This window comes from Chelonia mydas, chromosome 18 (assembly GCF_015237465.2).
Source record: "Chelonia mydas isolate rCheMyd1 chromosome 18, rCheMyd1.pri.v2, whole genome shotgun sequence".
Taxonomy (NCBI): domain Eukaryota; kingdom Metazoa; phylum Chordata; order Testudines; family Cheloniidae; genus Chelonia; species Chelonia mydas.
The window spans coordinates 12,298,484-12,311,695 of NC_051258.2; the positions used below are offsets into that span (position 1 = coordinate 12,298,484).

Sequence of the window (13,212 nt, forward strand, 5' to 3'; positions counted from 1 at the left end):
GACTGAGCGGCACAAGATAAGTCTAAGTTCAGGAAAGGGCAAAAAAGAAGCTACTAAAGAGGCCAGTCTCATCCCCCTATATATTAGAATCAGAATAATTATTTAGAAATGACCCTGCATCATAGGTCCACCAGTAAAGAAGGTTGAGGACACATCCAATAGTAATCCAATGCTACATTTGACTTTAGCCAGAAGGTCTGGCAGCAGCAGAGGAGATGAACTAATCTTAGGATATGTTGTCAGTATCTCCTGTTTCATCTCAACACAAGGGCTTGAAGTACAGCTTGTTCATTCTAATTAAAATAAGAGTGTTGCACACAAGTAATTTCACTTGGGAAAATGATGCAGGAAAATCTACTTTAATAGCCAAAAACAACGACAAGCATAAGTTATGGCTGAAAAATGTTTATACACTTCAACAAAGTAGCAACCAACAAGTGTGGAGTATCACAATTCAGACTGGCAATTTGAAGAAGCCAACCACAAATGACATGGAGGATTGCCAGAAAGCGCCCTTCACACTCTAGATTCTTTTACGTGGCTAGGCAAAGGATACCTTGCTTTAGAGTTTCAAGCACTTAATAATAAATTCTCTTTTGGGAAATATAAATAGAAAAACATGAAAATATGGCAATACTTGTCTTTGTAAGCCTTCCTTTGATGACCTCTAAAAAGCTTTTGGTGTTGATGCCTGTTTTTGCAGATGGAACTAAAACATTAATCGTGTTCACCTAAAACCTAAGGACTCAATGCTGTAGCTATCCCACAAAGGCAACTCCCAATGGAGTTCCCATACAAATAGGCTGCAGTTGTTTCCCTAGGATAGTATTGGATCCTTACTGCTCCATGTTTCAAAGCAGATTGCAAGCAAAGAAGTGGTTTGAGAGGAAGATCATGCCATGTTGGAATCCTCACTCTCAGCCATAGCAGCCTCCACCTGCTCATCAGAGGTTTGTCTTCCTTTTGCTGCGCTGGACTTCTTTTTCTTCCTCTCCTTTTGTTCCAGATTATTCAATGCAAGCTCTTCACTCTTCTGGGTGATATACCTTAGCTAACAACAGAGAATTATTAATCAGTCATCTGCTGGGGATTAGCTAACAACAGAGAATTAATCAGTGATCTGCCTGTTCACGCACCCTAAGGAAAAAAAGCTGGCCAACTTCCTATCTACAGACAGAAACATTCCACTCACCAGTAGGGTCAGGCACCAGCTGTCCTATTTTTTGAATAAAACCTTCATTTTTATTTGGATTTTCTGTAGAAACATCCTAGAGAACTGAGATCCCAGTGCTGGATCAGTGCCTTGTCTTCGATGCTGTACCCTGTTCCCTTACTAGCACATAGTTAGTAACAGCTATGTTTACACAGATTTGTAGCTAGCACAGTTGTGGTTCCAGTATGGAGACAGCACAATAATCTTGTTTCTCCTCACAGACACTCCACATCCAATTAAGTTATACTGCATCTGGTAGTTAGGATATAAAATAAAGCTCCAGTCCTCACCAATTCTTCTGAGATGGGCTTGTGTCACATGTCCCACATGGAAAGAAAAAATTACCCAGATAAGGCTAAAATTAGCAGCTGAGGCACGTTTGCAGAGAAGTGTACAAGGTTGCACAGAAGTATCTGTTTAGATAGTAAACTCCTCAGAACAAGGACTCTGGTTTCTGTGCAGTGCCAAACACAATGTTGGTGCTTAATAAATACTTGTTCCAATGTGCAGGATTTATGTTCTCTTCCTGATGACGTTTAGATGCTTACCAGGATAGCTGTTACATGTAACAGCTAAATTATGTGGAATGCACATCGGATCTCATATAGGCCATCATATGACAGAATATTTACAGAAATCTGGGAAGAATAATCTCCACTTTACTGATGTGTTAGGTCATTTAGCAGCTTTGATGAGATTTCCCTGACCCGAAACTCAAAAACATGACAGAAAAAACAAAAGAATCTCTTTCTAAGTCTGAAGATATTGTAACATGTTCACTGGAGGTTAGTTCTGCACCAGGAGCCTCAGCAACTTTGCTGTATCTAGAACACGGCTGCTGCTCCAGCTGTAATCAGATCTGTGCTACTATACTGAGGAAGAAATGTCAAAAACTAGAGCAGGATACAAAAAAAATCAAACTGATCACCAAGGACGCTGGTTGGGAGATTGGTCTTGCCACACCACTATCCATATCTTTTTCTGGGTTATAATTTAAAAGCAGGTGTTAATAATTTCACCACCTGTTTTTATGCAGATGCTCTTGGGAATACTCGTGTAATTTATTAGGAATAAAATGGAGGGAGGGAAAGGTGTTAATCTCACCAAAGAGTTGCTCCTCCTGGCCAAAAGCTTCACATCTTCTGAATTGATTACAGTTCGTTTTCCATGCCTGCATGAAATTAAAAAAACAACCAGTTTGCAGTATGTTTGCTGAGATCTGTAGCAAAGGGGTGTTAAAAAACACTAAGTAAAAAGGTCTGTACACCTAACCATGGGCTCTCTCACCTGTATCTGACCATCTTAGAATGAGATAGATCAGCAAGAGTCCCCAGCCACTCTTATTTATGATAATAAGTGATATTTAGACAGCACCTTTCTTTTTATCCAAGGGTCTCAACGCTCTTTACAAATATGGATATTATCCCAATTTTGCAACACCCCTTAGGGTGCTAAGCATTTCACAGAAGACTTAAAAAGAAACAGTCCCTGCCACACAAGATCTTACAAGTTAAATTGATGAGGAAAACAGGCATCAAGCGTTCAAGCCACTTGTCTAAAACTCACATAGTGAATCAATTTCAGAATTGGGAACAAACCCAAGTGGTCCGGACTCACAGATCCTGCTCTAAGCCACAGTTGTTTGAACCCAAGCAGTCTCCTAAAGCTCTGCTGTTCTTGAGATAAACTCCCATGTCCCCACCTGAAAAAGGTGGCAGTGTCCATGGAACATGTTAAAATGGTTTTAAAGTCCTTCCTTGAGGAACATATCCAAAAAATAGTGATGGAAAACTGTACCTCTGAACCAGACCCCTCACGTGCAGAATTCCACAAGGATCAATTATGTCGCCAGTCCTATTCACCTATTAGCCATTATGAGAATTGGTAAGATGACAGACTCCTGCACCAGCAATACGCAGACGACACATGGCTCTACTTCTCCTTCACCACATGTGACTGTACCACCACTGCTAAGATGGCCCAGGGCTTTGATTAAATCAGCTCATGGACGAACAGAAGCTGGTTCAAGCTGAACCCAAGCAAGACTAAGGTGATGCTGGTGGGAAGAGGAAAACACTTTGAGGAATTTGCAGTTATGGTGCAGTCTCCTTTGGTTGAAGGTACACAACCCATAACTGGACAATTCAGTCCATTGTTTAGGAGGGCTCTTGAGTCCTCGCTGATGCTAAGCTCTCACAAAACAGCATCTATGAGAAACATTTTCTACCATTTCCAGTTGCCTATGTCTGGGTCCTAGCTAGTCACTATTTCTAACTCTGGGTCTATAGGTCTGAGTTTAGGGGTGTGACCTGCTGACATCCTTCCTTGGGATGTGGGATGCTGTAATACAGCTGCCTAGACCCTGAAACCAGTGGCTTAGATTTCCTAAGCCTCCCAGTCACTCACACATGCACCCTGAGAGTTCCTGTGGGAATTTTGGCTTTCAGTTTACTCCCTTCGGAGACAACATAGTAGGAAAGCAAGGAACACAGATTCAGAAAGGAAGTTCTTAACCACAGAAACTTTTATCTTAAGGCACTCGAGAGTCCCAGATCCTGGAAAACAACAAAAAGTCCTGAGACACACCCTCCCATCATCTGATCTCACTCTTCCTGCATTTCTTTGTTACACACTGTGACAGTCGGCCCCCCTGCACAGAGAAGGACCTTGCTCTTAAATAGCACCTCCATCTCTCTGCCACATACTCGCACTGAGAAGCTCCTGACCCGGGAGTCAACTTTGCCCCTTTCTTGTGGGCCCCTATGTAGAGAGACTACTGTTCCATGGGGGTGTGCCAGTAGTTGAGACAATCAAAATCGGCAGCCTTAGATCGCAGTCTTGATGGCTTTTCAGTCCTTCAATGAGATATTAAACATCTTTCCCAGGCAGTGAGCATTTCCAGGATTGTGCAGTCACAGCGCCCAATATTTCCACACATAGTATGAAATAAGTTCATAATCTGACATAGACATCCCATCCTGTTACACTCACCACCATCCACTTCAAGTGCAAGGCACATTTCTTCAGCTAGCCTTCTCTACCACAAACAGAGTAGCAAAAAAAAAAAAAAAATCTACCCAAACATTACACATAATTTCCTCTCTAGGAAGAGAATTAGAGAGAAAATGAACCACACATGACAGATGTTAGTCACACATCTTAATGGTTTAATGGAAGGTGCTCAGATTCTACAGTGATGATGGCAATAGAAGAACCTATATAGAACATGATTTTGGCAATTAATTGATCTTTAAATGGTAAATAGGCCCGATGGGATGTTAGATAGGGTGGGATCTAAGTTACCACAGAAAATTCTTTCCTGGGTATCTGGCTGGTGAATCTTGCCCATATGCTCAGGGTGGGGCATGGGTCACTTGCTGGAGGATTCTCCGCTCCTTGAAGTCTTTAAACCACGATTTGAGGACTTCAGTAGCTCAGACATAGGTGAGAGGTTTTTCATAGGAGTGGGTGGGTAAGATTCTGTGGCCTGTGTTGTGCAGGAGGTCAGACTAGATGATCATAATGGTCCCTTCTGACCTTAATATCTGTGAATAACTGAAAATTGGCACCTCAAACAACGCAGCTCCCTCTTACACCATCTTAGGTTCCTGGGTCAGTTTTGACGCAGAGTGCCACCTACTGAATCCCCAGCACCACTTTAAGCTCTCTAGTTCAGCCGGATAAGACACCCCCATACTGCTAAGCGTTCAGAGCTTGTGAGTCATCTAGTCCCACTCATTTAGATGATAATGCATTTCCCTGTCATCTAAAGACACTGATTTAAAGCTATCACTTGAAAAAAAATAAACCCTTCCAGTGACCCAGAGGAAGAAATGTGCTGGCAGGCAGCCACACAGGCAGATGATGTAACACTGGGAGGGGAAGGCCTCTTGAGAGGAAAGAGAGGCCAGGAGAAAGCAATTCTGAAAGAGATGTCCCAAGTAGCACAGAACAAGGTGTAAGACAAGAGTGAGGAGGCTGCAGGGGGTGTTTAGGAAAGAAGCCTTGGAAGAGCAATGAGAGTAAAGATGTAGATGGGGTGAAGTTGTGCAGGGTCTTGATGGAGGGGACAACAAGCTTGAACTTGATTTCAAAGATGTGGGATTCAAAGAGGGGAATGACACAGTCCCAAGAGCTGGGAAAGGAAGGCAATTTTAGCAGTAGGGCTTTGTACAAGCGGAGGAGTGGCAATAAATGAAGGGATGTTGAGAGAGCAGAGATACAAGGATGCTTGGGCACTTTATGTTATAAGAGTAGAGTTAGATACCCATCCATTTAAAGCAAATACACAGATGACCCAAAATAGAGATTTTAAATCCACAGGGTTTTTGCATACAGAAATAATACAATGGGGAGGAAGGACTGTTGGCATCAAACCTGACTTGTTGGTACACTGCAAAGCTTCAGCCTCTACAGTCCTCAGTCATTCAAGTGGTTTCATAAAAACTTTCAATAACAATAATTTTCTGTTACTCACAGTTCTAATTGAACAGATGAGCACAAATCACAGGCACATCACACAACAGAAGTTTTACAAGTGTAAAACCAACTACTATTAATCCGTTCTTCAAGAAGCACGACTAATGCTAACAAGCACAGCAAAATGATAATCTCTGACTGTGGTTACTGTGCTGTATTTATCCAGACATCTGCATGCAATTACATTAGAAAGAACACAATTCACACACAAGACTACACTCAAGAAGCAAGTTTCAATACAAGGGCTTTATAATTCTCTAGGTAATTTATTTATTTGGTATTGTGTATGTTTTTTTCCTTCCTTGGTACAAACTGACAAAGCAATTCTGAGACCAACGGATAGGAGGGGGAAACACAAGCCACAGTACTATCCAGAGTCCTTAAGACACTACTCACATCCATTAAACAGTTTCTGAGTCAAGCACTCAGCAAACTTTGGAAAATGCCCTGACAGTTTTGAATCAACATTACCAATACAGACAGTCCACTCAGATGAAAAAAATATGACACTCTTGACCCCAACCAAACACTGAGCACTGAATAAAAGCTACATTCTAATTCAGAATGGCTTCAGTATCTGTTACCTAACCTCACAATCACCCACCAAATGAAAAGCAGGCTGGGCCCCTTGAAAAATGCAGAAAGTACAGGCGCTCTCAAATACAATGGGATAGGGGGAAAAGGAAAGAGAGGTCATTCTGTATCCAAATATATCACCAAGTGAGAGCAAAAAACCAAGACTTTCTAAGGATTAAGTGTTCTTGCAGTACCTACCTTGCGAACATTTCAAGGTCTTTTGCAAAATTTTCTGAAAGAAAAATTTTAAAAATACATTTCATACAGTTAAAACACTTCCTAAAGTCAACAAGATTAAATCTATTTCATTTCTATAGCAATTATTGTGGCCAATAATGTCTCATGTACAAAACACTATTTGACTCAAAGCATTTCAGAAAATACATTTAGCATTGTTGCTTGTAAGGTCACCATCCTTAGATATAAAGGGCAGCACCTATGCAAACAGCAGTGTAAAATATGATGCACAACGGTGCGGGGAGGTGATGGATATTTTTGGATAGGGACACCAGGGCAAGTTTCTGTGTATGATTATATAATAACAATAAACTTCTGCTCTTACAGACATTGCCCTGGAACCTTTTACATCCATGCAGAGCAAAAAGGACCTCACATTTTTAAGGCCTCGGTCTGAAAGACACAAACAGCATTATACTCAACTTATCTACCTTGGAAGTATGATGGGTTGCGTTATTCTGCTAGAATTTGAAACTGTGGTCCCATGAGTTCAAGTATTACAAACTTGAATATTAGACCCTTAAGCCATCTACATTTGCCAAACACCTCTCGCTAATCTCAAGGGATTAATGTTTATAAACCTCTATCAGTGCTAAACATTATTATGATTTCATGTGACACGGCTGGAGAGGCCCAGTCCACATTGTGGCTCTATGGCAGAAGTTGTACCTGGGGAGAAAATGACACCTTTTGGGGCTAATACCCAACTGTTACAAGAAGTACCGTGCATACAAAGTAGCCACATGGCCTTGTTTTAAAACAAACAAACAAAAAACCACATTCCATTCATTGCATTTATTTATTTCAAAGACTAGATATAAAATAGCAGTGAAGGCTTCTGGACCATTATACATGATAATTTCTAGTTAAGGGGAGAAATGAACAATAAGCTGACTTGGTAAGTAAACCCAGGTCAGAGAAATGCTAAGCAAGCATAAGCTCCTCAGATGGCCCAAGAGTTTATATAGCAGTTATCATGCAGAACCACCTGAAGCATTTTCAATTTACAAAAAAAAAAAAAAAGAAAGAAAAAAAAATGAAGTGCAGAAAACACTATTTCAAGAGACTGAATAGCTGCACATACAATAAGAAAGGCAAGCCTCAACCCTGCAGTCCGAAAAGGCTCTCTCTGCTTTGCACTATCAGGCATCAGCCAAAACAACCATGTTATCTGGAACCATTATCAATATACACTCTTGAGACCAGTTTCTTAATGTGGGCCATTTTCTTGCATAGATGAGACCATATCTGAGGTTTCATAAACCTTGTGTTAAGTACCCCTTCATGCCAGGAAAATAAAGTTAATATTTCTTGTACTCTTTAAAAGTGACCCAAGACACAGTCTAATTCCAGTTCTATTTTTTAAAAAGCACTTAATCTCCACTGATTGTTCCTGTGTACAAATATAGATATGTATGGACATACCACATTGCCTGAAGGTGATCTCTGAAATAGCTGCAATGGTTTGTTTGCTGAACTGAATGCCTTTGTCTTCTGCAACTTCTTGGCACAGACAACCAACAGTGTAGTGAACTGCAGCCTTTAGCCTCTGAAACAATCCAAAACAATTACACAGTTGACTTTACATACCAATACACCACCTCTCAAGTAAATTATAAAGAAACATTCACTGACTGAAAAGATAAAACATACATCATTGTTTAACAATACAGAACAAAATTATTGCGACAGCACATTTATGAAGTGTGTAGTGCCATAAGTTGGTATGATGCTTTAAAATACAGACAAAAATGGATTCCCTTACCCTTAAGGGTTACAGTCTAAATTAAATTGGAAAAAAACAAGATGGGAAAGGACAACAGAGTCAACATAAAATATATTGGGAAAGGTCTATGTCCCTTAAGAATATCAAAGACTTTAAAACAAATTATTAATATTTATTATTAAAATATTCAAGTAATGAATGTTCGATCAAATCACAGCATCAATGACACCTTGCCCTTTGCTTTTCCATTACAAATTACCTACAATAGTTTCTGTTTACTTAGGTTTGAAACCAACACTTTTTTTTTTTTTTAAGTTTACAGTGAGCTCAGACCACCTTTGTACAATTGATCTCATTTGTACTGTGCGTGTGTATACAAAAGTAAATCCTATTTATGGGCCTGATCCAAGGAGATGCTTAGCATCTTTATCTCCCATTAACTTCAGAAGGACGTCCTTAGGGCCTGATCCATCTGACAAATACTTAGGCCTAGATCCTCAAAGGTATTTAGGCTCCTAACTTTCAGTTATTTCAATTGATGTTAGGAGCCTAAATACCTCTGAGGCTCTGGGCCTTATATGCTTATGTAGAGCTTGCTACTCTGAAGAATCTATGAGATTACCCTCAGTACTAAGCACTGCAGCAGGTGGCAAGTGGCTGAAGAATCAAGATTTGATTGGAGATGTATACTCTGTCCAATATCCACAACTTAATTTTGTGGGAGAGAGCCAGAAAAATAACAATAAAAATATTAAAAACATAAATTAAAGGACAGCATCTTTGGTGCTCTGAGGCCTTCTCATATTGTTGAGATGTACTCATATTTAAATGCTGGACTTTTTTTGTTTCCTTTGGACAATTTGACTCTAATTTGATTCTTCCATTACGAAACTGACAATTTAGCAACTTGATTTAGGTTTAGGGTCTTCCAGAAATATTCTGTGAATTATATAACATAGAACCATTTACTGCATTATAGCACAAAAGAGGCTAGTCATGTATCAATTCAGATACTGGCATAACATTATTGGACATACCCAGTCCAGCATAGAAACACATGGGAAGACGATAGAAAAGCAATATCCCGCAGTGGAAGTGGGTGGGAAAGAACTGGAGGGGACACCATAGCTCTAGAAGGGGATTAATGACACTTTATAGAGCACAGAGATTTTCAAAGGCACAAATGGGAATCCTCCCCCCATATTAAATACCCTCCGCCGGGGATCTCCATTCTCTAAACAGGGGTGGGAACAGCATCCATGGGGATGGATGGGGAGGGGAAAAACAGACAGAGCTATTCCTAAAAGCAGGTTGTGGGGCGGGGGGGGGGGGAATAGTTAGGGAGAGGGAGCAGACTTAGGGCAGTTGGGTGTGGAGGAACATGACCCAAGGAATGAGCTGGGAGAGGCCACCCCGAAGTGATGGGAAATGGGGGCGGGGGGCTCCTATCCCAAGGGGTTTGGGCGAGGAGGGGAGGCAGGAGCGCGCCAGGGTGACTGGGGGAAGGGACAGCACCCTCAGGGGCTGTGTATATACGGGGGTGTGGGGGGGAAGAGACGGGATAAAAGAGAGGGGTGGCCATTCCCCTCCGCTCCTGACAGCGAGAGGCGGCCTGGCGCCCCCAGGACGGGGCCGGGGGGGGGGCGTCACCTCACCCTGTACCTGGGTGTGTAAGAGGCGCTCGCGCTCCCGCTCTCCCTCCGGCTCCATGGCGCGCCCGGCCTGCTCTCGCGCGAGCGCCACCGGCGGAGCCCAAATCTCCCGCCCAGCGCCCACGGGGGGCGGGGCCGCCCGCGGGCGGGATACGGCGCTGACCCGGCGTGGAGGAGAAAGGTGGGAGGGGAGCTGAGGGGGGAGGGATGGGGTGTGGGGAGCAGAGGGGGAGCCGGGCCATGGAGCTATAGGGGGCGGATGGGAAGGGGAAGAGAAGGGAGCATAGGAAACATTTTTGTAAAAAGTCCTCTAGGCCTCTCTCTGGCTGTCTGAGCCTTTAAAATATCTACAGGGCGCTTGGCCTCAATAATAGCCAATGGCAGTCAATCCCTCAGGTTCATTCAGCTGCATCAAAATAATTCAGTTTTATAGTGGTTGCTTGTAACCGTTTCATTGAGTGTCACCTCGTTCTTATATTGACAGAGGAAAAAGGAGCACTCAATTTACCTTCTCTGCCCCATTTATTATGCTGCATATTTCTGTTCTGTCCCCCCCTTTTCATCGAATCCGTTCAGCCTTTAGCCATTTCCATTGCCAGGGTCTTTCCATGTTTGTCTCCCCCTCTTTTTCCACTGTAAAACTGTCTTGATTCAGATACACCTTAACTAGCCACTAGATGTCGTCATTTTCCTATACAATAAATTTTGTTAATTTCACATCATGAATTATTGTCCTCTTACTCCTTAATATTCATTTTAAGAAAGCATAAAGGGTATAATGCTGTAGCACCAGGAAGAGCCATGCCTTAATCTTGTCCTGAGATGCATAGAACTTCTAGCAATAATGTTCAACATACGTAAAATCAGAAATTACAACTCTTCAGGATTGTCCTGGAGTCTCCAGGAATTAAAGATTAATCTTTAATTAAAGATTGTCATGTGATGAAACCTCCAGGAATACAAAATTGACAACCCTAAATTACAACCCCAAAAACAAGCCAAAAGCAGCAGTTTTCAACTGTAAACCCTTTGAGTTTTCTGGTGTTCATCAGATTGAAAAATTTGACAGCAACGTTGCCATGCTTAGCTACGATGTGAGACATGGCTCTATCTGTCACATCACATTGGCCGTCTGCGAGCTGAGGACATTTATTTGTGATGGCAGTTCATCTGAGATACTTATGTAAACACCATGTGCTCAGGTAAAAATGCAAGTAATTGTACTATGGAAGTTTATAAATATTTTTTAAAATTGTTGGTGCTGAAATAATGTATCTAATTTCTAAACTAGAAATATACAGCTCTGTCAAATACTAGAGACTGATTGGATTAGGAATGGGATATATCGGGGTGGGCAAACCTTTTGGCCTGAGGGCCACATCTGGGTATGGAAATTGTATAGCGGACCTTGAATGCTCATGAAATTGGGGGTTGGGGTGCGGTGAGGGCTCTGGCTGAGGGTACAGGCTCTGGGATGGCGCTGGGCATGAGGGGTTGGGGGTGCAGGAGGGTGCTCTGGGCTGGGACCGAGGGGTTCGGAGGGCAGGAGGGGGATCAGGGCTTGGGCAGGGGGTTTGGGCCACGGGAGGGGGTCAGGGGTGGAGGCTCTCGGGGGTGCTTACCTGAAGCAGCTCCCAAAAGCAGCGGCACATCCCGTCTCCGGCTCCTACACAGCGGCGTGGCCAGGCAGCTCTGTGTGCTGCCCCGTCCGCAGGCACCACTCCTTCAGCTCCCATTGGGTGTGGTTCCCAGCCAATGGGAGCTGCAGGGGCAGCGATTGGGGCGAGGGCAGTGTGCGGAGCCCCCTGGCTGCCCCTATGCTTAGGAGCCGGAGATGGGACATGCTTCTGCTTCCAGGAGCCACGTGGAGCGGCGCAAGCCCCCAACCCCGCTCTCTGGCGGGAGCTTGAGAACCAGAATAAAACATCCGGAGGGCCGGATGTGGCTCCCGGGCTGTAGTTTGCCCACCTCTGGGATATATTGTTGTATCTCAATCTAACAGTGGTTATGAAATGATAGACACAAATCCTATATACAGTATCTTGGCAGGTGGTGAGATGAGATGACGCTTGCGGTCTCTTCTAACCCTATGAGTCTATGAATCCCTTTGCCTCTAGGTAACAGTATTATTATTTAACATGTTTATTATGATAGTGCTTAACAGCCAATCAAGAGTGGTGCCCTATTGTGTCCCAAAGAGTCTAAATAGACAAGACATACATAGTGTGGGAAGAGGTATAACACAAGTAGAGCGAACAATATGATGGCTGCAAACCATGTTAGTTCCATGTTTGTGTGTTTATTTATTTGGTGGGGAGGTTGGGTTTAATTAGGAGGGGAAGTGAGGGACACAGGGCTAGGAATGGACACTTGCTACACCCTCTGATCTGGTGTCTCCTGTAAATTTGATCCTGATTGGATTTACACCTAAGAAACACAAGGCAAAGAAAGACATGAAGTAGCCACAGCCATGCAGGTTGCAGAGAAATATGTAGTTGGTCAAGGAAGCCTCTGCAAAAATCTACAGCAAGTCCTGGCTACACACTAGCAGGAAGTATCACCGCTAGAAGATGTTTCATCACTGTGACAGAAGCAACAGCAGATGAGTCATCAAACTATAGTGATGGGTGCCATAAAAGAACCTAGATAAATAGCTGGAGCACAAGGAAGTGATCCGCAGAGCAATTTAAGAACCACTGCCTTAGGTATGTGTCTCCAATCAGTCACCAGTCTAGTTTCTAACAATGGTTACACTGAGAGTTAGGGTACCCCAAATACGACGTATAACCCTGGGTACAAACACAAGTATTCAACAACAGATGATCAAATAGGAAGATAAAGGAGCACTTCCCCCCATCCCCCAAAGATTGTTATGGCTCAACAGAGCTATAATGAGATTACATACAATGAGCCAAATCCTGCTCACCTTGCTTGTGTTATAAACATACAACTGGAGCAGAGATTGTTTCTCACTGTGTTCATACAGTGCCCAGCACAATGGGACTCCAAATCTTGAATGAAGCATCTAGGTGCTACTAAGTTCTAAGAATAGATGGGTAAGATTAGGGGAATTTCAGATAAAAATTGAAAAAGCCCTGTCCACGCAGAAAATATTCTAGTGTTGGAAAACGGTTCCCTGGCAGAATAATGCTTGACAACCATTTTCCAAGATGGTTGTGGCCAGTTCAAGCTGCAGGGCATAGTGATGGGGCTAACAAGTCACCTGCAGGTGAGTGCAACAGATGGGATTTTCTCATGCCCACCTCAGTTAATGCCACTTCCTGCAACTCATCTGGCAAGATGTTTTGTACAATTGACTTCTTCAAACT

General features: G+C 42.8%; 1 protein-coding gene across 2 annotated transcripts; it reads right to left on the bottom strand.

The window, feature by feature from the left end:
- Positions 1-343: 343 nt before the first annotated feature.
- Positions 344-10,038, bottom strand: CENPS (centromere protein S). 2 transcript variants are annotated; one of them, XM_037881087.2, is made up of 5 exons: positions 9,894-10,038; positions 7,931-8,054; positions 6,467-6,500; positions 2,318-2,384; positions 344-1,051 (listed from the first exon to the last, which is right to left on the bottom strand). In XM_037881087.2, the coding sequence occupies exons 1-5, from the start codon at positions 9,939-9,941 to the stop codon at positions 893-895; spliced, it is 432 nt and encodes a 143-aa protein (XP_037737015.1). In that variant the 5' UTR covers positions 9,942-10,038; the 3' UTR covers positions 344-892. The 2 variants fall into 2 exon arrangements, with proteins under 2 accessions (XP_037737015.1, XP_043387708.1); XM_043531773.1 differs by lacking the exon at positions 9,894-10,038 and adding an exon at positions 9,269-9,410.
- Between the last annotated feature and the right edge of the window lie 3,174 nt (positions 10,039-13,212).

What these genes read in the sequence shown, in the direction of transcription:
- CENPS (XM_037881087.2), bottom strand. Translation starts at nt 9,941, where the DNA reads ATGGAGCCGGAGGGAGAGCGGGAGCGCGAGCGCCTCTTACACACCCAG. An exon ending in GATCACCTTCAGGCAATGTG is followed by an intron (nt 6,501 to 7,930) that starts GTATGTCCATAC and finishes TTTTTCTTTCAG; the next exon opens with AAAATTTTGCAAAAGACCTT. An exon ending in CCAGGAGGAGCAACTCTTTG is followed by an intron (nt 1,052 to 2,317) that starts GTGAGATTAACA and finishes CTCTGTTGTTAG; the next exon opens with CTAAGGTATATCACCCAGAA.